Raw genomic sequence first — 23644 nt, 5'->3', positions numbered from 1 at the left:
CTATTTCTTAAGAGTTTCCACAAAACCTCATGACTGAATAGCTTATCTCAAATCATTCAGTTATTAACCCTTGGAATAAACACCTTATTGTTCACTTTGGCCACCCAGTATCTGAACCTTTGTACTTGGGACATTTTACCCCTTTGTGAATCTTGGTGGAAGACAAAGAATGACTATTATTTCCACAAACTCAGTGGCTTAAAATAACATTCCTTTATGGTTTCTCAGTTCTAACGTAAGAAGTTTAGGATGGCTTGGCTGAATTCTCTGCATTTAGTCTCGTAAGACGGGAATCACAGCGGTGGCCTGACTGCTTTGCAGCTCCTACCCATTACTTGCCGAGTTCCATTCCTTGTGATTGCTGTGTGGAGCCCGTTTCCTTGCTGGCTGCTGGAGGGAGGGCAGGTGGGCCAGTGCTCACCGCTTCCAGGGACTAGACTGCCTTGCCGTGTGGCTCTTTCTACCTTCAAGGCAGCAGTGGCATGTTCAGTCCTTCTCACACGTGGAATCTCTCTCATCTTATGCTACCAGCTGGAGAAAACTTTTTTAAAACTCATGTTATTAGACCCTCAGAAAAATCTCCCTTATGAACTCAAATTCAGCTGATTTGGGACCTTAATTAGATCTGCGTAATTATTTGGCCATGCAGTAAACCTAATTGGAGATGTCAACACCTAGGAAGCAGAGATCATGGGGCTTGTCTTAGGATTCTGTCTGCAACACTCTTTACAACACCTTAAAATGCTAGTTTTCCAGCAGTCTTTGCAGCTAAAACAGAGCTGTGTGATAGGAGGTATAAAGGCATCTCTGTTGCATGATACGGAGTATCATCTCTGGAGTAGCAAGATGCACCTTCCTCTTTAGCCCATCCTCCATGCGCTAAGTAACACAGGCCACAGTACCTACCACCGCTTCCTTTTTGTGGGTGTGGTCCCCAAAGGGCTTACTCTGGAGAGTAAACTCAAGAATCTCAAGCTTCACTTTTTGGGATTATGGCATACCAAGGTCCTTCAGAGGAAACAAAACCTCATTCTGAAGAAAGCTACCATCATCTTAGTTCTCAATTATTTCCAAAAAACAAATTCTCAAATGAAAGTTTAAGCAAAAAAAAAAAAAACCTCAGAGGAGCCTAGCAGGCTACAACATAGGGTAGCGAAAAGTTGGACATGATTGAGCATGCTTAAACATGGAGATAAAGCCAAACTTCAAAAAGCAATAAATAATTAACCACAAGAAGTGACAGAAAAGAAAGAAAAAACTAGAAATTATGGAAGTAGGTTTAATGTCAGATTTGACAGTTAAAAGCTATTGGAGAACTGGAAGAGAGGCTAGAAGAAACCCACAGGGAAGCATGGAGAGGACAGGTGGTGAGTGCAAAGATTTACCTGGAGTCTCAGAGGAGAGGAGAAAGAGGGGCTTTGGCAAGGGGGTGGGTCTTGGCAATTTTGTTCTTAACAAAGGATGCTGGCTGTGTCCAGAAAGGGGACATGCCTTTGGCTGAGACGACTTCCTTCAGCCAAGGACAATTCCTGTACATGGCTGATGAGCAAAAGCTGTTGGTTGCTGGCAGTTCCTAACGGAGGTTTGGGCAGAACATGGTAACATTCACTACCTGTGGCTATGTCAAGATACAACCATCTGTAAAATAAAACGTATGACTAGGGATACAGCCTACATAAAGTTTCATTTAGCCAGGAAGATATTATGTAACAATTTTAAATATATATTCTTCCACTGATATGTTGGGAGAAGGAAAAGGCAACCCACTCTGGTATTCTTGCCTGGAGAAACCCATGGACAGAGGAGCCTGGCGGGCTACAGTCCATGGGGTCGCAGAGTCGGACACGACTGAAGTGACTTAGCATGCAATGATATGTTCTCAACATAAGTAAAAGCAAAAATATAACTTAAGTCCAAAGTCACAGCTTGAGACTTTAACATAGCTGTCTCATTTGATGTGAAAAATAAAAAGTATAAAAAATAGATAAAAATCAATGAAAGTGTATAAGATGGAAATAATAGGCTTTTCTAGGACATGCTGCAACAATTTCAGCACATACATTAATGCACAGGTAGAATATTTAAATTTGACTATTTCCTGAATTGTAAGACAAGTTTCAACAAATTTTAAAGGACTGAAGTTATACAGAATGGTTTCTGATTATAAAATAGTTAAATTGGAAATCAGTAACAAAAATTAAGAACTATCCATTTATTTGGAAACTTTTTAAGATGTAAAAGTGTAAAACTCCTAAAAAATAATACAGGGGAAAGTCAGGGTGATTTTGGGTTTGGAGATGACTTCTTAAACACCAAAGACATGATCAATGAAAGAAAAAACTGGTAAGGTGAATTTCATTAAAAGGAGAATGAAAAAACAATCCACAGAAAAAATCTTGAAAAAAATCTGGGTAAAGGATTAGCATCTGAAGTATACAAAGGACTCTTAAAACTAAATAATTAGAAAACCCAATTAAAAATGGGCAAAAATATGGAAAACTCAAAGATACATAGATAGCAAATGAGCATATGAAAAAGATGTTCAAGATCATATATTATTATGCAACTACAATATTAAAATGAGAGAATGACTAAAATTCTGACAATACCAAATACAGGTGAGGACTCGGGGCATTCACTGCTGGTGGGAATGCAAAAGCCAATGGGAGACAGTTTGGCAGTTTCTTAGAGGGCTAAACACTTACCATACGATGCAGCAATCACATTCCGTGATACTTAACCAAATGAGTTGAAAACTATGTCCGCAGAAATATCTACACAAAAATTATCTCAGCATTATTTACAATGGCCAAAGTTGGAAGCAACCAAGATAATCTTCAATAGATGAACAGATAAACTGTGGTACATCCAGACAATGGGATATTAACCAGCAATAAATGTGCTAGCAAGCCATAAAGATATGAAAGGACCTTAAATGCTTATTAGTAAGGAAGAGTTGCCAATGTGAAAAAGCTATACATTAAATGACTCCAAGTATGTAACATTTTCAAAAAGGCAAAACCATGGAGACAATAAAAGGATCCATGAGAGCTAGGGGTTCAGGGAGAAGAAAGGAGGATTAAGTGGAGCACAGAGGACTTTTTTCAGGGTAGTGAAAGTATTCTGCATGGTTAAGTCATGGTGAATATATGTCACCATACATTTGTTCAAATATACAATACCGAGAATGAGCCCTAATGGAAACCATGGATTTTAGTTAATAATGCATTAATGTTGGCTCATCCATTGTAACAAATGTACTAAAATGCTAATAATAGGGGAAGTTAAAAGGGAGTAAAAGTATACAGTTTGATCAGTTTTCCTGTAAACCTTAGATTTCTCTTAAAAATATAGTCTTTAAACAGTTCCTCCTTCAATGCAGGGGACCTGGGTTTGATCCCTGGGTTGGGAAGACCCCCCCTGGAGAAGGGAAAGGCTACCCACTCCAGTATTCTGGCCTGGAGAATTTCATGAACAGTATAGTCCATGGGGTCACAAAGAGTTGGACACAACTGAGCTACCTTCACTAACAGTTCGTTTGGGAAAACTAAATATTTAGGAAAAACTAAAGCAATACATGTATACTATAATCATGTGCTCAGTTGTGTCCAACTCTTTGCAACCCTACAGACTGTGGCCCACCAGGCTCCTCTGCCCATGGGATTTTCCTAGCAAGAATACTGGAGTGGGTTGCCATTTTCTCCTCCAGCTGATCTTCCTGACCCAGAGATCGAACCCGTTATCACCTGCATTGCAGAGGGATTTTTTTTTTAAACTGCTGAGCCACTTGGGAAGTCCACTGTAATCCACAGAGCAAGCAAAAACTTTACAGAGATATGCTGATGAACAACAGACAAGGTAAAGTGGAATACTAAATAAACTGTCAGGTAACTAACCATAGGAAGGCAAGAAAAAGCAAAGAGAGGAACGAAGAGAGAACCAAAAAACAAAATGGCACACAGAAAATCTAAGTGATATAAATATATTAATTAAAAGGGAGATACTGACAGATTTTAAAAGTGACCTAACTATATGCTGTCAACTTTTGGAAACAGTTCAAATGCAATTATAACGGTAAGTATAGAGTAAATGAATGGAAAAAAGGTAGTATCAAGCAAATGCCAATCAAAAGAAATCTGGAGGAGCTACACTAGAACATAAAGCAGAGCAAATTACCAGGAACAAAGAATACTACCTAACAATAAAAGGGTCATTCTGTGAAAAAGATGTAACCCCAAGTATGTAAGTACCAAATACTGGAGCTTCAAAATACATGATCAAAAACTAACAACTCAAGGGAGAAAACAGACAAATCCACAGTACAGTGGGTATTGGTATAGAACTGAACGACATCAAGGAATGAGACCTAACTGACATCAACTTAGGGAACCCCAGAAACAGGAGGTTATACTTTCTTTTCATGCGGATATATAACATTCACCAAGATAGATCACACTCTGGGGAATAAACTTGACAAATTTAAAAGAATTGAAATCAGGGTTTCCCTGGTGCCTGAGAGGTAAAGAATCCATCTGCCAATGCAGCAGAGTTCAATCCCACATGCCACAGAGCAACTAAGCCTGGCAGCTGCAACTACTGAAGCCTGCTCACCCTAGAGCTCAAATTTCACAAGAGAAGGCTGTGCACTGCAATCAGAGAGCAGCCCCACCTCCTGCAACTAGAGGAAAGCCCATGCAGCAAGACCCACCACAGTCAAAAATAAAATTATTTTAAAAAAATAATTAAAAGAACTGTTTTCCAACTACCATAAAAGAACCAAACTGGAAATTAACAGAAATGTCACAGAGAAATCTTTAATCACTTGAAAATTAAACAGCACACTCAATCTGTTAAGAGGGAAATACATTGAGGACATAAAAAATATACTGATTGAATGGCACGAGACATTGAAACATGTATGTTGGGGCTAAAGCAGTGTTTTAGAAAGGGATTTATGGCACTAAACACTTAAATCTAAGCTGCCACCTCAAGAAATTAGAAATGTAAACACAAGCAGAAGGAAGGAAAAAAGGATATAGAAATCATATATATATATAGAAATCAATGAAAGTGAAAATAGAAAATCAGTGAAACAAATAGCTAGTTCTTTGAAAAGACGAGTACAATTGATACACCTTTTAGCAAGCTGACGAAAAAAAGAGACTGTCAATGTCAGGAATGGAAGACCACATATTGTGGTAGATTTGACAGATATTGGTAAGAAGATACTCAACTTCACATATATTCCACAACATTGACAAAGTGGGCCAGTTCATTGAAAACCACAAACTACCAAAACTCTAAGCAGTCTTAAAGGTTGGTTCTGCAGTGCTTCTGCATCAGCTGTCTTCGTTCACGCCCATCTCTTACCCAAACAAGAAAAGTTTTGTCTTATGCCCTGTTCTTTTCCTCACGGTGGATGTGCAACCTCTTGACATCATGACCTCTAAACTTGGTGTTTCTCTCCCACAGAAGGCTGCTCTGGTTGTTCTCAGTTTAACAGTTAAGGTACTAAGACTAAAGATTCAGGGACTCTGCATGGATAGCATGGTTCCCAGGGATCAGAGAAAATCCGCTTTTGAACCCTGTAGTTTCTAGTGCTATTTTGTTCTGCTGCACCAGTGTTCACATAGGACTATTTATTTGCATTTCCATCAGCTGTAAAAATGCCTATATTTGCTGATGCCCAGAAGAGAAACCCCTCTCTAAGGTTGTAGCTGCTTGCTTTGTGGTGTTTTTGCCACATCTTTAAAAAAGACAGCTCCTTCTGAATTCTCTTCTGGCACCTGGTAACAGTGGCTTAACCCTTCCACTGTACTAGCCAGTGAAGAATGGCACATTTTGCCATATTCAGGTCAATGGCTTTAAATTTTCTGCACTTCTAAAATTCACAGAGAATAATCCTTCCTCTCTAATATCCCTAAAGTCCCAATTACTTAACAACATGAGGTGGAAAATCAGATCAGAACACACATATAGGACAACCAAGGAAAACAGCAAGTAAGTACATGAAATATGTTCATCACCGATCATTACAGAAATACAAAACAAAATCACAGTGGGCTATGAGACTCCACAACCGTTCAAGGCAAGTACTGGTGAGGGTTTTAAACACTTGGAATCATAACATATGGAGTGTAGATGTGTAGAATGGAACACTTACTGTGGAAGTCAGTTTGGCGATTTCTTATAAATACAATATAACACAGCAATCCTAACCATAGGTACTTATCCCAGAGACATGCAAGTTATCTGTCTACACACAGACCTGTATACATATAAAAATAACTTTACTTATAACAGCAAAAAAAAAAAATTAAAGATAACTCACAAAGGTCCATCAACTGGTGAATCAATAAACAAGCTGTGATGGGCTTCCCTGGTGGCTCCGTGGTAAAGAAATAACCTGCCAATGCAGGTTCAATCTCTGGTGTGGAAAGAAAACACATGCTGTGGAACAACAAGGCCCATGAGCTGCAGCTACTGAAGCCTGCGTGCCTAGAGCCTGTGTTCTGCTACAAGAAACTACTGCAATGAGAACCCTGTGCTCTGCAACCACAGAGCAGGCCCTGCTCAATGCAACTACAGAAAAGCCCGGACGCAGCAACTAAGACCCAGTGCAGCCATAAATAAAGACAAAAATGAATCCTAAACAAAATAAAACAAGCTACAGTGTAACAAACACTACTACTAAATACTACTAAACAATAAAAAGGATCTAACTTCTGATACATTTAGCAACATAAGTATCTCAAAAGCATTTTTTATTAACTGAAAGAGCCGAACACAGAAGACTATATATTGTTCCATTTATTTGAAATTCTAGAAAAGGCAAAACTTTTGAATTTTCTAGTGACCAAAAGCAGATCAATGGTTTCCAATGGGTGAAAGTGGGAGCAGGGGACTGACTGCAAGGGAAACAAAGGACATTTTTAGGTGACAGGAATATTCCGTATCAGGGTAACAATTACGACTTAAAACATTTGACAAAATTAACAGAATTATACTTGGGTAACTTTATTAAAATAATATCTTCAAGCTTATTAAAAAAGTATGTAACAGTAACATTTTTTATATGTTGAATTTTCAAATATTCTATAATGAATATTTATTTTTAAAATCGGAATAAAAATGCCATGTAAAAACAATTAGTATATTATAAATATGATTATACTACATGATCACAATTACTTATATATACACAAACTAGAGCTCAAGAGCAGAAGGATTACCATTTACTTTGGGCAATAGAGTACATAAATTCCTCCTACAACTCTCTTATTATTCAAACTTGTAGGGTGGACTTTGTTTTAAAAATGAAGAAGAGAAAATCACTTGCAATAATTGGTACAAATGCGTCTAGAGCTTTTGCCCAAGTTAATGATTATGAAGGTGTTATATAGATTCACTTTTCAAAGACTTTTTTTAAAAAAAGATTATTCAGTGCCTTTTCCTCTCATAAGTTTCTGTTTCAGAGTTATTTTTTCCAAGAGTTATCCTTGGTATCAGAATGGTGAGCCAAACAGATTTTTCTTCTTAATGTCTTATTCTTTAAAACTAACAAATAACAGATAATGCTAAGACATGGAATACATTTGTCACTAAGTTACATCCTATTCTGTAAACAAAAAACATAAATAGCACCATCAGTTAAAATTTCCATCTTGATTGCAGAGAAGACATTAAAATTAGAGGTGATAAGTAAGTCCTTTGACCTCTCTAAATAGCTCATCTGTTAAACAGTCCTTCAGGAACATCTTCCCCATTTGTGGAGACTAAATATTGGTCTGTGAACACAGAACTAATTAACAAGTAATCTTTTTTAACTGCTTTCTGCAAAGACCATTTTGGCCAAATAACTGAATTTAAACTGTATAGTAAAAGAAAAAAAAAAACCACAAACATAAAAACATTCTAATAGAACAAATAGTACCTAATTATCACCTTGAGTTTAGGGCCAAAACTAACATGCCACAATATGACGCAGAATAAGAATTCAGTGAGAGACAAATCACTTTGGGGATACTGGCCAAGAGAATGGACTTAGAACACAAAAATATTCAGGACCCTAAGGAGGAAATGATAGGTTGACATACATTCCCCAAAATGGGAGCACTACCTGAAGCAGTGCTATTAAGATCATCACAGTCATCATATGATACTCCTTTTCCCCGGCTTCTTTGGAAGGCACAACAAAATCTGTGTATACCAGGGTGTTCTTCCAAGGTTTGTCTTTTTACAGTATTTCCAATACTACAACTTTTACATCTTTTCTCAGATATAAAGGTCAACCTGTTAGGATCACAAAATAAATGATAGAGATAGAAGCCTCAGCAAACACTCAATGATGGATAGTCAGGTGTTGCACTTACCACGCTTTCTACTAAAAGTGGCTAATTAAAACAATAAAGGGTTTACTGTCATCAGAGTAAGTCAATGTGCAGGGCAGTTGCACAGTTGGATAATTCAACAGCTCACTGGTGTTATCAAGGACAAGGCTGATTTCCACCTGCCTGCTGAGCCAACCTAGTGATTCTAAGATGGCTATAGCAGTTTTAAGTGCCAAATACAGCCAAAATAATGTCCAAAGGAGGACTGCAGAATTTCCTCCTCAAAGTATTAGTGAGGAAGATCTTTCTCAGATGCCCCCAGTGCAGCCCTCTTCTCAGCGGACATCAGACAGGACAGGTCCACATATGCATGCCTCAAGAGTTACTTATAAGGAGAAGACCATGCATGATTGGCTTAGACCAAGCATGACTCACCCTTGGGGAAGAGGGTCCAACATCTCTGGGAACAAGGCTGCACAGAGGAGGGGACACATGGACAAGCAAACAGGAAGGGAAGGACAAAAAGGCTGTTTGACAAAGGACAGTATTTGTATTTGTCTAAATCTGACAGGGCTGCACAGTACATGTCAGACTAGCTACCACTGGCTAAGAGTATAAAATAGCACTCAGAGCATGAGGAAAAGAAGTGTAACCTAATGGATCATTAACAAAAAGTTTCATGGACGAGTAACTACCGTTAAGTGAGGACATAACTACCATTTAGTGAGTACCCAATACGTGCCAGATACTAAGCTATGCACTTTACATATAACAAGGTATTTAATTCTCACAACTGTTATCTGTATTTTACAGATAAAGAAAATGGGAACAGAGAGAAGCCAAGTAATTTGCCTAAGATCCAGGGTAAGTGACAGTGCTAAAATTTGAACTTAGGTGGTCAGGCTCTAGACTCATGCTCTCTATTGCTACATTATGCTGCACAGGGTGATATAAAAAGGATAAAAATATATTCTGAAAAGATTAAAAAAAAAATCAAACAAACCAAGGGAAAGGTGGAGATGCAGAAACCAAGCCAAAAAGCTAGCTGAGATTTATACACTGTACATTTTATTACATACTGGACTTTATTACAACAAATTAATTAACTTCTGATAGAAGTTTCATTAGAAAAAATGTGGATGTACTGAAATTCTTATTTGACACTGCTTTTTGGCTAATCATTCTAGTTTTACTGATTCTATACTCAGTCATTAAGGGCAGAAAGATTAATATTTCATAACAATGGACGTTCTCAAGTGGTACAACATTCGAAGTACATAAAAGGAATATTCTCAAAATGTGGACATGACCACAATAAGAGTGTATGATCAGAGAACTTACTGCTATATATGGTGTATTTATAGTAGCTACAGACAACTGTTAATTCATGCACATTAAGTCTTTACTACCTACTAAAGGTTTCTACCTTATTACACATTAAATTATTCATGTCCTAGGGTTTGGCATCTGGCCCAAAGTTAAACCGTGATGGAAGATGGCTGTAAAATTGGCTTTTCAGGGCACCAGAGAAAACCTGTCAGCTGTAATATCCATCCTGGAAACGTGGTGGCAAGTTCCTGGGAGTTGCTTTTTCTTGTGTTTTGATCAAGTCTATAATAGCTGAGAGTACTGCACAGTCTCTTGATTTAGTGTCCTTCCAGTCTACAGGATGGGGACTTTCAATCTTCTCTTGCAGAAGGATATCTAGTTCCTTTCTTAATTCCTGAAGTTGCAAAAAGTATACACATTCAATGAAGGCAGATGTACTATCAAACAGTGTAATAAATAAAAGTGACTTGATATGGTACAAGAAATTTCATAAGCTATTAGCTATTCATTTGTAACTATCTCAAAAACCAATTCAGAAAAACTATAAATCGATTTCTCAACACAATTTCATCTGTTGAAATAAAGCAAGGAATATTTAATGTAACATGTACAACACTTGGATAAACAAAAACACAAGACTGTATACTAACTTGCATGCAGAATCAAAGACAATCATGTAAAGTCAGTCACCTTAACAAGATGGGCAATTCTTGCTGGAGACTGAAAGATTATCCACTCATCTACAGCAATAGTTTCCTGATCATTATCTTTCTGGATGGATATATCACCTCCAAAGAACAAGAGACAGTACGGGGAAACTTCTGTGCAGTCATACAAGTATATCTATAATGAAAAGTAAGGCAAGTTAATACAGTCAAGGAGTCAGAAAGGATTATTGTCACGCTAATCCAGTAAAATCACTAGTATCAATTAGTGTTTTTCTTCTAAAACAGGTATTATTATCCTGTCAGTGAAAATACAGACTAATTTTAAAATACATATAATTTTAAACAAGTCATTTTTCATTACTTCAGACAACAAAGGAGTTTTATATTTTTGTTTCAATTCAATCAATAGCACTATTCTGGAAACAAAGTATTTTTCTAAGTGATAAAACCAAAACAATAATGTAGCTGAAGTTCTTTTTATTTATATATTAACAAAATTCCCACTTAATATTCTGAGCAGTATTTATAAGTTATATTGACAAGTCAATAAAATTCTTCACACACTGAACTCCTATATACCATAAAATGTCAGTATTTCTTGAAAAATAGGTTCTGAAAGAAAATTATGAAAATCAAATAACCTTCTGTTAATTAAAATAGAAAGATCCATTACAACAGATTTGCACATATTAAAAGTACAGGTTATTTGCTTGAGGACATTGTAAGTCTTGTCGGAAAAAAAAAATTTTTAGGATATTCCTTAATAAACTTAGGAATAAAACTACCGGATGACCCAGCAATCCCACTACCGGGCATTTATAACCTGAGAAAACCACAATTCAAAAAGACACATGTACCCCAATGTTCACTGCAGCACTGTTCACAATAGCTAGGACAAAGCAACCTAGATGTCCATCCACAGGTGAGTGGATAAAGAAGCTGTGGCACATACATACAATGGAATAAGACTCAGTCATAATAAGGAATGAATTTGAGTCAACTGTGGTAAGGTGCATGAACCAACAGCCTGTTACACAGAATGAAGTCAGTCAAAAAGAGAAAAACAAGTATCATATATTAACACATATATATGGAATCTAAAAAAAATAGTACTGATGAACCTACTTACAGAGAAGAAATAGAGATGCAGATGTAGAGAACAGACTCATGGACACAGTTGGGGGAAGAGAGGCCAGGACAAACTGAGAAAGTAGCATTGCCATATATACACTACCAAATATAAAACAGGTAACTAGTGGGAAGCTGCTATATAACACAGCCTGGCGCGCTGCGATGCCCTAGAGGGATGGAATGGCGGGAAGGGGGTATACATACATAATTATAGTTGATTTACGCTGATGTACGGCAGAGACCACCAAACACTGTAAAGCAATTATCCGCCAATAAAAAAAAAAAAATTTCTTTAAGAAAACAAGTTTGTTTGTAATTATGAAAACTAAACAATTTTAAACACACAGACTGTTATTCAGATCCATGGCTATTTTATACATTCACTTACACTACTTGTCCTCATCTTCAGGTGATAGATAAGCCAGTTGTAGTTAAACTCAGTTTGTTCCACATTAACAGATTTAGGATGAATAGCAACTACTCCATCAGTTTTTGTGTAAACTTTCACCCTTTAAAAAAAGTTAAAATGTAGTTTAAAAAAAAAAACAAAAAAACAACACTCTGGAGAACTCCAAACCATCCCAGAATCAAAAGAAACTCCAGATGAGTTTAGCTTATTTCTGCATTATATATTTCCAAACTTATATTTAAGGAAAGAGAATTTTTATTTTAATAAGACATGGAAAAGTATCAGATAAATATGAACACTCTAAATCATAAAACAAATCCTCTTATAGGTATAATTACTCAACATATTAGAAAAGTGACAAAATATTCCCTCATTATGTTTATATATATACACCATTAAAAGATAAAGAATGAAATAAATACCTGAGAGAATTCTAAGTGAATCAGACCAAGAGAACAGTCTGTACATTTTACTGTAAATCATAATACTGATAAACCATGATACTGATACTGCTGCTACTGCTACTGCTAAGTCGCTTCAGTCGTGTCCGACTCTGTGCAACCCCATAGACAGCAGCCCACCAGGCTCCCCCCGTCCCTGGGATTCTCCAGGCAAGAAACACTGGAGTGGGTTGCCATTTCCATCTCCAATGCATGAAAGTGAAAAGTGAAAGTGAAGTCACTCAGTCGTGTCGACTCTTCGTGACCCCAAGGACTGATAAACCACCCTCAATTTACGGAATAACTGAAATGATCAATTAAAAAAAAAATCCACAGGTTACACACCCAGACAAGTAAAATTAAAAAACGGAGAATTTTGTTTAAAACGTAGTTCTGATTTTTAAAAACCTGTTCTAAAATATGTTTTAAATGGCCTCACACTCACTGAACCTCCAGCCCCATTTCAAAACAGGAATACTTGAAATAAACATACACAGCTCCAGTACAGTCTCTCCATTCTTAGGGGGTCTTTGCCTTGATAGTTAAAGATTTCACCTCAATCTGTAGGAGTCTTTAGTTAATATTATTCAACAAGGAGATATGAGATAGTATTGTAATATAATCATTGGTAATTACATTATAAAGGGTTAATCCATTAATCCCTCCTCTGTTTTTGAGGGTATCTTTTTCATGGTTTTAGGGATCCATAAAATTATCAACCATAGTCATAAGCCATTATTTAGAATAAAATCAATTATTTTTCCTCACCACACAGTCAATTTAACCAATGTCATCCTGCAACCCTACATCACTAGAACCGCAGATTTGGCAAACTTTTTCTATATGGGACCAGAGACAAAGTATTTTATAGGCTTTGGGGGCATTCTGTCACAACTACTCAACTCTGCTAATGTAGCTAGTAAGCAGGCAGAGAATAGGCAAGGCTGTCTTCCAACAAAAATTTACACAAAGATGTTTTTTAGCCAGTATGCCAAAATGTGCTGACCCCTGCACGTTTACAAAACAAAGCATCAATCCAAAGAGAACCATTGATACATTTTTTCAAGTCTTCCCAGGATGGCAGAGGGATATACAAAATGTTATTTCAAACATTTAAGCTACCTGTAACATGTCAAGCTACCTGTACATTTTAGGGATATATATGAAGAAGAATTTGAAAAAGTACTGAAGTCAAAAAATACTCAGATCACTTAAAATGTGAATAATCCAATCACAATGATTAACATTCATGTTACCCTATTCTCAGGTACAACATTATAGACTTCTCAACATCTGCACTCTTAACTGCTGAGTTCCTTGTTATGGGGGACTGTCTTGTGCACTGTGGAATGCTTAACAGCACCCCTGGCCTCTATGTGCTAGATGCCAGTAACACATGCGTCTCCAGTTATAAAACCACAATGTCTGCAGAAATTGTCAAATGTCCCTGGGAAGGAAAAATTACCCATGCTGAGAACCACTGCACTAGAACAATGACTGCACTTTAGGCTACCTCTGAGGTCTATATTTTTCATGTGTATAGAACAACCAACTCTTTCACCGAACATTAGTTCAAATATTTTATGTCAATATACAATGATTTTTTTTTACACCTAACAGAAATGCCATACAATAAGGTCTTATAAAACCATAATTTTCCCACTGCTATGAGACATCTATGTTGCTTACAATATACTTGGCAAAAAACATTTGGAATGACTTCCTTAGAACATATGAAACCACTGGGCCAGTGACTATTTTAATGACTGCTGATACCTAATTCTAAAGTGTCTTCCAAAAGTCTGGCACCAATTCACATACTACAAGCCATATCTGACTTTCAGTTTTTCTTTTTTCAATAGAATGAGTTAGCTTACTGGGCAAAAATATGCCTTATTGTTGTCTCCAATTACCATTGAGGCTGACTCTATGTGGACCTATATTTAAAGCTATACTTTATTTCTCAAAATAGGTAAAACCCTCACAATTTCATCCAAAGAGCTAAAGTACAAGATTATCTGTTTCATAAGAAAGGAAAAAAAAAAAATCCTGAAGCATAATCTACTCCAAAGCAAGTTCCACTGAGCCACTGCTTTTTAACAGCTGGCTTACTGTTCTCATATTTATGTGCTTAGTCGTTCAGTTGTGTCCGATTCTTTGTGACCCCATACACTGTAGCCCACCAGGCTCCTTTGTCCATGGGGATTCTTGAGGCAAGAATACTGGGGTGGGTTTCCACGCCCTCTTCCAGGGATCTTCCCAACCCAGGGATCAAATCCAGGTCTCCCACACTGCAGGAGGATTCTTTACCATCTGAGCCACCAGGGAAGCACATTTACACTGGCATTACTAATATTCTTTGTGAATACTGGGTGACAAAGGAACAGACTTCGGGATGTGCAGTGAGGGACAATGGTATCTACCGTAAACAGTTTGCCTTCCCTTAAATAGCCAAAGTAAAGAACAGGGACCTATTACAAGTAAGAACAAATGTACAATACAAGCCGTGTTATAGTAGATGATTTCAAAAGTTTGAGAGAACAAGTAATTATAATAATCTTCAATGCTTACATTTTTCTTTTTTTACCCAAATTTAGCCGGATTTTAGCAACTTTGGGATATAAACCAGCACAGATGACAGCTTTAATTATCTTCTCATTATCTATTTGGGGTAGGAAGGGAGAGGGAAAAAAAAGTAAACTACTGATACAACCGACAACAGCAGCAAGTTATTTACACTGTATTTCCTGCTGTACCTGAATTTATATTAGATTCTGGATCTTGAGGATTTCTACTGCTTACAAATCCAGCTCCAAGAAGATGCTCAGCAAACTGCCCTTTCATGTTATGCAGCATCTAGGGAGCAATGGTAACAAACAGAACTAGAACACCTTTCACACAAATCTATAGGGGTTATAAAGTGTGCACTCATAAATAAATTTCATGGTGAGCTTTCCCTGCTTTATAAAATACTCTTGCAAAAATGTGATGTTTTGCAGCAGGGGATAGTTAACTACAAATTTATAAAAATCTGTTTCTGTCAACAGGGTTTTATTGAAACAAAGCCACACCCACTTGTCTACGTATTATCTTTGGCTGCTTTTGCATTACAATGGCAAAGATGAGCAGCTGCCAGAGAAACCATGTGGATATTAAGTTGAAAATATTTATCGTCCTATCTTCTATAGAAAAGGCTTGGCTGCTGTAGGGAGTAACAACTGATGTTTCAGAATTACTTTATTCAGCAAAAAGACTAATTTTCAAAATTGCTCTCCACCCCATATTTTGGGGGAAAAAAAAATACAGAAAAGCATACAGTAAAATAACATTCACATATGTACTGCTAAGTCACTTCAGTCATGTCTGACTCTGTGCGACCCCATAGACGGCAGCCCACCAGGCTCCCCGTCCCTGGGATTCTCCAGGCAAGAACACTGGAGTGGGTTGCCATTTCCATCTCCAATGCATGAAAGTGAAAAGTGAAAGTGAAGTCGTTCAGTCATGCCCGACTCTTAGCAACCCCATGGACTGCAGCCTACCAGGCTCCTCCGCCCATGGGATTTTCCAGGCAAGAGTGCTGGACTGGGGTGCCATTGCCTTCTCCGCACATATGTACTACTGAGAACTAACTACCATTACATCCTGGTTCAAAAGCTTAGGGCCTGTTTCTTGTTTTTAAGAAAACGACCATGAGTAAAATAATACATGCTTTGTTATAAAAAGCATTCAAATAATATAGGAAAGTGCAAAAGACTTCCCTAATCTCAATATCATCACAAATATCATTAAATAAGCAATAATGCAGATACTCGTCAGAATTGGAAAAAAATGCCATCTTAACTACGGTAACAGTACAGAAGCTGTTTTAATAAAAGCATTTAATCTTAGTTCAATTTAAGGCAATTAAACAAAACTGAATTAGATGAATGTAACATTTTTATGATCGTAAGAGATATTTAATAAAGAAGGCTTGTGAGCTTAAATAGATTATGAAACATAGTCATTAAAAAAAATTTATTTATTTGGCTGTGCCAGGTCTTGGTTGTGGCATGCAGGATCTTGCTGTTGTATCATGTGGGGTCTAGTTCCCTGACCCAGGGTCCCCTGCATTGGGAGCTCAGAGTCTTAACCACTGGACTGCCAGGGAAGTCCCAAGTTATTTTAAAATATGTATCCTTTCTACGAATTGTGTGACTTTAGTTTTCCTACCTAATTTCTCTTACAACTGAATCACCAGGTCACCTCCTGATTTCTATCACCATTATTTTATATTGTTCAGGACAATACCTTTTTTTCTATATCCATAATTCTCAATACCATTTTGCATTTTTCCATATTTAAATAATTTCAATGTATACTCAGCATGTATTCTCCATTCCTATATTCTTTTTGATTCACCTCTTAATACGCAGCATTTTACTCTCATTAAGTTTTTCAAGGTCAGCTCATGAGTGTCTATTTCAAATGCTTTCTTGAATGTCTGTCATTTTTCTTTATACTTGAATATCTTGACAGAATATAGTATTCTCAAATAACACTTGGATTTAACTATCTTTTCGTACTGTAGTTCACTTCATTTTTTCCTACTCAAGGGACATGTTCTTACATATATCTCTGAATACATATTCAATTACTCCTGGATTTTCTATAAAGAGACACCTGTTACCTTCATGATAGATCAATGCTATCCTCCTGTTTATGAGCTTTTTACTTATTGCTTTATTTTTTTTCTTTCATGGCTGCATATACAGGCTGTGATTATCTCAAGCCTTCCTTCTGGGTAATATTTTGTTTTAAAAGATTGCCCATTTTGTTCCTTATGATGCTATGGCCTTCAATTTGTCTTCTTGGCTCAGCAGTCTTTTCATTCCTTTTACTGGTTTATTTTCTTACCTTTTACTGAAACTGCATTCTTCAACTGTTCCTAACTATGAAACAGTTGTATTTTCTGCTGAGATATGCCAGGTTCCCTTCTTTTATCCATTGGCTGTAGAATCTTTCAGAATTGTCATTACCCTTCTTTTAATTCCGTTAATGTTTGGGCAAGTTTAATTAAATATGCTGGATTCTGGATTCTTTACTCCCTTGTAGATCTGCTAAATGTCCATTACCAGAGTTCATGCCACATAGCTGAAAAGGTGTGGATATTCCTACGCCTGCTGGCTTGAGATCACTTCTCTAGTTCAGTGCAATGTCTGATGTTGCATTTGCCTTAATTGTTTACTTTCTTCTGTTTCACAAATGTCTCCAATAGTGTTTTCTCACTACACTAAGTCAGTTCAGGATAAAAATACCTATCTAAAGTTTAAAAAGAGATACTTGCCCTATTTGAGTTTAAAACAGATTTTAGAAGTATCAATGAAAATTTTAGAACAAATCCTCAAAATGGCAACTAAAGGATGGGTGCAGAAAGAGTAAACGAGCTTCTGTGTTTTCTTGCTAAACTCTGGACTTGTTTCTTTTCTTAGCCATTATTTTATTATGCTTTACATCTTTTTCTTGTGCTACTGCAGCTGATTTAATAGTCTCTTCTACGATTTTGTATGATTCAACTTCACAAGACAAACTCACAATTAACTTTTTGGTATAGAGCTGACTATACAGAATGGATACATATATCCCCTAATCTAATATATATATGAATTACTTCAAAACACTCATCATTACCTGCAATGTGTTTGAAGATAGAAAATATTCCCAGCAATAGTCTTTTTCATATCTGAAACCACGTTGTTTAGCTTTTTCCCATCCCTAGGGGGCAAAGAAATAAAGTATTCATTTTCTCCCCCAAAGTAAAGCTTACTTACTAGTTTGTCTTTATTTTAGTAATAATGTTTACCTTCTGATTTTTAATTTTCTCTGTAAAAAAAACCCAAATAATTTAAAAAATAACAAACTACAAAAACGTGAACTCCCCATGATCCTAGTCATTAAGAGGTATCCAAAACTGAATTTACAGACCTTTCTCTACACAAGAGCAAGTTATAAAGGAATGTACTATTCATTTACATAAAATAGCACCATTGTGCACATGATGTACTAATCAAAAAGAACACCCTGTTAGACAAATTTCAACGCTATTATATATTTTCACCTTCACAAGTATGTTTTGCTTTAAGTTAGAAAAGGAAGGACGATGGGGTGAAAAAATACTGCATTAGCTCAAAGGAACAAAAAAAATACATAAACAATCCCATAACAGGAAACTGAGTCTAGAACTACAATAAAAAGATGCTGTCTCCATACCCCAAATTACACTTAAATGTTGCAAAGATGGATGAGGCATGTTTATCCTCAGGAAAGCCTGGCTGTAAGAGAAAACATCTCTCTTTCTTAAAGAGTATACATGATTATCATTCTCTATCAAAATGTTAAATCTGAATACAGGCATAGTTTATTAATGAACAGGAAAGAACCTTCTGTCATAAATGTGAATAAGACAAAGATGGAAATGAATAATAGCAAATAATGTTGTAAAATAAATTGTTTCCTCAGTGTGTATGAGACACATGTACCCCAATGTTCATTGCGGCACTGTTTATAATAGCCAGGACATGGAAGCAACCTAGATGTTCATCAGCAGATGAATGGATAAAGAAAGCTGTGGTACATATACACAATGGGGTATTACTCAGCCATTAAAAAAGGATACATTTGAATCAGTTCTAATGAGGTGGATGAAACTGGAGCCTATTCTACAGAGTGAAGTAAGCCAGAAAGAAAAACACCAATACAGTATACTAATGCATATATATGGAATTTAGAAAGATGGTAACAATAACCCTGTATACGAGACAGCAAAAGAGACACTGATGTATAGAACAGTCTTTTGGACTCTGTGGGAGAGGGCGAGGGTGGGATGATTTGGGAGAATGGCATTGAACTATGTATAATATCATATATGAAACAAGTCGCCAGTCCAGATTCGATGCACGATACTGGATGCTTGGGGCTGGTGCATTGGGACGACCCAGAGGGATGGTATGGGGAGGGAGGAGGGTTCAGGATGGGGAACACATGTATGCCTGTGGCGGATTCATTTCAATATATGGCAGAACCAATACAATATGTAAAGTTTAAAAATAAAATGAAAAATAAATAAATAAATAAATTGTTCACTTGTTCTGTTATCAAAACACAAAGAAATCAGACTTTTTTCCAAAAGGGAAAATGTAATAATGCACTATCACAAAATGGGAAAGTATATAATTTTTTTCAAATGTTCACCTAATTTTAAACATTTTCACTAATTTAACTTATTCCTGATAACTATAACATATTTTAAAAATTTAAATTGAAAATATGTCCATTTTACCTTAAATGCATTCACGACAGTCAGGTGGTCACTTTTAGTATCCTTTGCCAATTCCTTTCTTCTTGCATCTGCGACCTTTTCTTTTCCCTTAAAAACAGATGAAGGCAGCTTAAATTGCTCTGATGGTATATAAAGGAGAATGGCATTCTAATAAAAAGTGTATCTAAGCAAATAACTACCCTGTAAAAAAAAAAAAAGAAAAGAAAAACCTAGCTTTGTATTTGTATACTTCTTACCAGTGGAATCACAAAGGGATCTTTGAAGCTGAGACTAGCAGCAATGGTGAGTACCGGGTCTAAGCAACAGAACAGAGCTCCAAAAAGAATCATTTTCCCAATGTGTGGCTCAACTGGTAATCGTGCCAAGTGAACTCCAAGAGGTGTCAATTCTTCTTGTTTATCCAGAGCATTCTGTAAAGTAAGAGTTTATGTTTAAAACAGACATTGTAAAGCATCATATTTTAGTTTGCTTAAAAAAAAAAAGTGACAGGCCACTCATGTCCAAATGCCCTTATATTGTTCAGCTTTAGTTCTCGTCATCAAAACATTAGTTTTGAGGTCAGCAAAGGTTAGAAACTTAAACAAACAAAAATAAAATTAACTCACAATTCAGCTTTACTATAAATGTTAGAAGAAAAATGAGAAATAATGTATTAGCCAGCATTCAATAAGATAAAGAAAATCACTAAGTACAAGAGTTGTTGGGGGCGGGGAAACCAAAAGACAAAACATATACTTGGAGTATATAATGCCCAGCCCGTCAATTACAGTACTTTAGGAGACATGAAACCAACAGCAGGGCAAGAGATAAAAGATTTATCTAGAATCCTCCAAAATGGGGGTGACTTCTGCTCTGATTCCCTAGGTAATGTGATCCAATCATCACGCTGAGCACAGCTAGAAAAGTTGCCTGAAGACACTGACAGAAGAATTACAAAAGTCTTTTACAAAAGAATTACAAAAATTACAAGTACAGTAATTGGAGACAGAAAGAAGTCTACAGAGGTGAACAACACTGGAGCATCTTTTCCCAGAGAAGGCAACATAAATCCTCTCTGGAAGAAATTATCACCCCAAGTTCCAAGTTTTTATCCACAAAGATCTCTGTAAATACAATGTCCTGTACACATTCAAAATGACAAAATCTGAACAACAACAAAAACAGCAAACGATAGAACTCGTACTGCTCCGCCAACCCACTGGTAGTTTGTTACAGGGGTAGGGGAATTAGAGGCACAAACTAATGCACTGTGTAGGACAGACCCAGGGATGTACTGTACAACACGGAACACAGCCAAGGTTGAGCTCTACTAAAAGTTTATGAAAGAAATTACCTTAATCTTACAAAAACTCTTTCAGAGACTAGGGGGAAAAAAAAACTTTCAAGCTTGTTTTCTGAGTTTAGCATAATCTTGGTACCTGCTTCACAGGGACATCTGGAGAAAGGGAAGCTAAATAACCTTATACATGAGAAACTTAAAACAATGGCAAATTGAATCACAGCAAGTTAGGTTTCTTTCAGGAATGAGAGTTGGTTTAACATTTGAAAAACTGATGTAATTCAATACATTACAAATTAAACATAAAAAGCAGCATAACTGGATAATCTCAGTAGAGGAAGAAAAGGTTATTTGATAAAACCGAACATAATAAAATTATCCATGCATAATAAAAATCTAATAAACTAAGAACAGAATCTTCCTTGAGTTTCTACAAAAAAATCTTCAAAGAACATGCTCAATGAATTACTGATAGCTTTTCCTTTGAGAATAAGAAGATAAAAACATATACTATCATATCACTTCTGCACAATATTGTACTAAGGATCCTGGATGACAGCTGGAAATAAATAAAATTCTAATTATTTATAGATGTGACTGTATGCAAAAAAAATCTACATACAGTTATCAGAATAAGTGGGTTTCACAGCATTAATGAAAACAAGGTCAACATTCAAAACCAACTTGATTTCTATATAGCAGACACAAGAAAATGCAAAATTTTGAAGTTTGAATAAAATCCAAAAATACCATTAATCAAGAAGATATCAATCTCTTAAAGAGTTGTAAGATACACAGAAAATGCTGAAATACCAAGAGATTAAATAACTCAATCAATGGGAAAGAGCATGTTCTTGCTTGGTTAAGACTCAATATTGTAACTAAGACAGTGTGATACCCGCTCAAGAAAAATATACATCAATAGAATAAAGCAGAGCCTACAAATAGACAAACCCATAGACACTTGATCGATGACAACACTGCAGAACAAAGAGAAGAAAAAGGATAAACTTTTTTCTCACAGTTTCAGCCAACTGTTCCACATATCTAAAAACTGATTCTTACCTCGCCTACACACACAGACACGCACACATCAATTGCACGTGCATTATATTTCTAAGTGTGAAGAAGAAAAACTGAAAACAGTATTATCACCCTGGAGTAGATAAAGACTCATCAAAGGATAAAAAGCAGTAACAATAAAGAAAAAACTGATATATATTTCACTTTAAAATTAGGAATTTGTTCACAAAAAAACAAGTAAAAAGTGATAAGGTAAAAATACAAACATATGCAATATACAACTGACAAAAGGCTCAGATCAATAGTATACAAAAAGTATATATAATGACCTCCTATGACATAACACAAAAACTGGCACCAGAAATTTACAAATGAGACTATCCAAATGGGCTGGAAGCATGAAAAGCTGCATACAAATTCAATGGCACTCACTGTAATGCAAATTAAAACTATTAAACTACAACATACCTATCAACATGCTTACAATTAAAGACTATAGGTTGGTGATGCTATAGAGCAATGAGAATACCAACCTACCACTGGCCCTGGTAGGAATGTAAGTAGTCTGACAACTTTGGAAAATGGTTGGGCATTACCTACTGAATTCACTCCTACACGTATACCTATGAGAAACACTTAAACATGTACACTGAGAAACAATAAATACTGAAGAATATTCATACCAGTGTATGTAATTCCTTCAAATTGGAAATAAGTAAAATGCCTTTGGGGCTTCCCAAGTGAAAGTGTGAGTGTTAGTCGCTCAGTTGTGTTGGACTCTTTTGCAACCCCATGGGCTCCATCAGGCTCTTCTACGGAATTCTCCAGTAAAGAATACTGGAGTGGGTAGCCATTCCCTTCTCCAAAAGATCTTCCCGACCCAGGGATCAGATCTGGGTCTCCTGCATTGAAGGCAGATTCTTTACCGTCTGAGCCACCAGAAGCCCCAGGTGGCTAAGTGGTGAAGAATCCACCTGCCTATTCAGGAGATGCAGGTTCAGTCCCCTGGAGAAGGGAAATGGCAAGCCACTCCAGTACTCCCTCCTGGGAAAAGCCAGGGACAGAGGAGCCCGGTGGGCTGCAGTTCATGGGGTCACAAAACTGGTGGACACAACTTATTGATTAAACAACAACCAAAAATACCTTCCAGTAGCCATATAAAGAAATGAAAACGAATGAACTATACACAGCTAAAAGCAGTAATGCACATGAATTTCACAATGTTCACTGAAAAAATTCAGAACCCCATTCTTCCAAAACTCCCAACATCCCATGTGGATTTCTGTAAAGTTTATAAAGGATCAAATTAAATTGAGCTCTTTATAGAGATGTATTCTGGTTGGTAAAATCATCAAGAAAAGCGAGAGACTACCATCAGTCATGATAGATGTTATTTTTGAGACTCAGGGAGTGATGGGAGAGGGTAGGCAGTGGCCTTTTAGTATCCCAGAGATGTTCTTAACTTCTTGACATCATTAAAAATAACAGTGCTCACTTTGTAATAAATCATTAAGCTGAATGCTTTGTTTTGCTCTTTTATCCTGGATGGACATTCTGCATTGCATAATAAAAAAGTTTTTTCAAAATGCAGGCTTCAGCCCCTACTGTTGGCAAGGATGTCCCAGGACTTTCCACAATTTTGTTGCTTGTAAATGGCTCAGTCAAGACTGGTTCTTAAATTCAGTCAGGAGAAAGGAAGTTATCCCACTCTGGCTTCAGA

The 23644-nt window shown here is 36.6% G+C and overlaps 2 protein-coding genes across 4 annotated transcripts in view; one reads left to right on the top strand and one right to left on the bottom strand.

The window, feature by feature from the left end:
* ARHGEF26 (Rho guanine nucleotide exchange factor 26) overlaps window positions 1-9208 on the top strand; it is a 149354-nt gene extending 140146 nt beyond the window's left edge. The window contains exon 15 of one of the 2 annotated variants that reach the window (XM_061418062.1): window positions 9144-9208. In XM_061418062.1, coding sequence (XP_061274046.1) covers window positions 9144-9202 — 59 coding nt within the window. In that variant the 3' untranslated portion in view covers window positions 9203-9208. The remainder of the gene's footprint in view (window positions 1-9143) is intronic. The other variant, XM_061418053.1, reaches the window with a different exon arrangement.
* The window catches only part of DHX36 (DEAH-box helicase 36), a 47555-nt gene continuing 30706 nt past the window's right edge, over window positions 6796-23644 (bottom strand). For both annotated transcript variants that reach the window (XM_061418024.1, XM_061418031.1), the window contains 8 exons: window positions 19859-20032; window positions 19623-19709; window positions 17975-18058; window positions 15064-15163; window positions 14879-14969; window positions 11847-11967; window positions 10350-10502; window positions 6796-10053 (listed from right to left, as the gene is read on the bottom strand). In XM_061418024.1, the coding sequence (XP_061274008.1) occupies window positions 9868-10053; window positions 10350-10502; window positions 11847-11967; window positions 14879-14969; window positions 15064-15163; window positions 17975-18058; window positions 19623-19709; window positions 19859-20032 (996 nt within the window). In that variant the 3' untranslated portion in view covers window positions 6796-9867. The remainder of the gene's footprint in view (window positions 10054-10349; window positions 10503-11846; window positions 11968-14878; window positions 14970-15063; window positions 15164-17974; window positions 18059-19622; window positions 19710-19858; window positions 20033-23644) is intronic.

The sequence above is a fragment of the Bos javanicus genome, chromosome 1, assembly GCF_032452875.1.
Source record: "Bos javanicus breed banteng chromosome 1, ARS-OSU_banteng_1.0, whole genome shotgun sequence".
NCBI lineage: Eukaryota > Metazoa > Chordata > Mammalia > Artiodactyla > Bovidae > Bos > Bos javanicus.
This window is presented reverse-complemented; position numbering and strand designations above follow the sequence as displayed.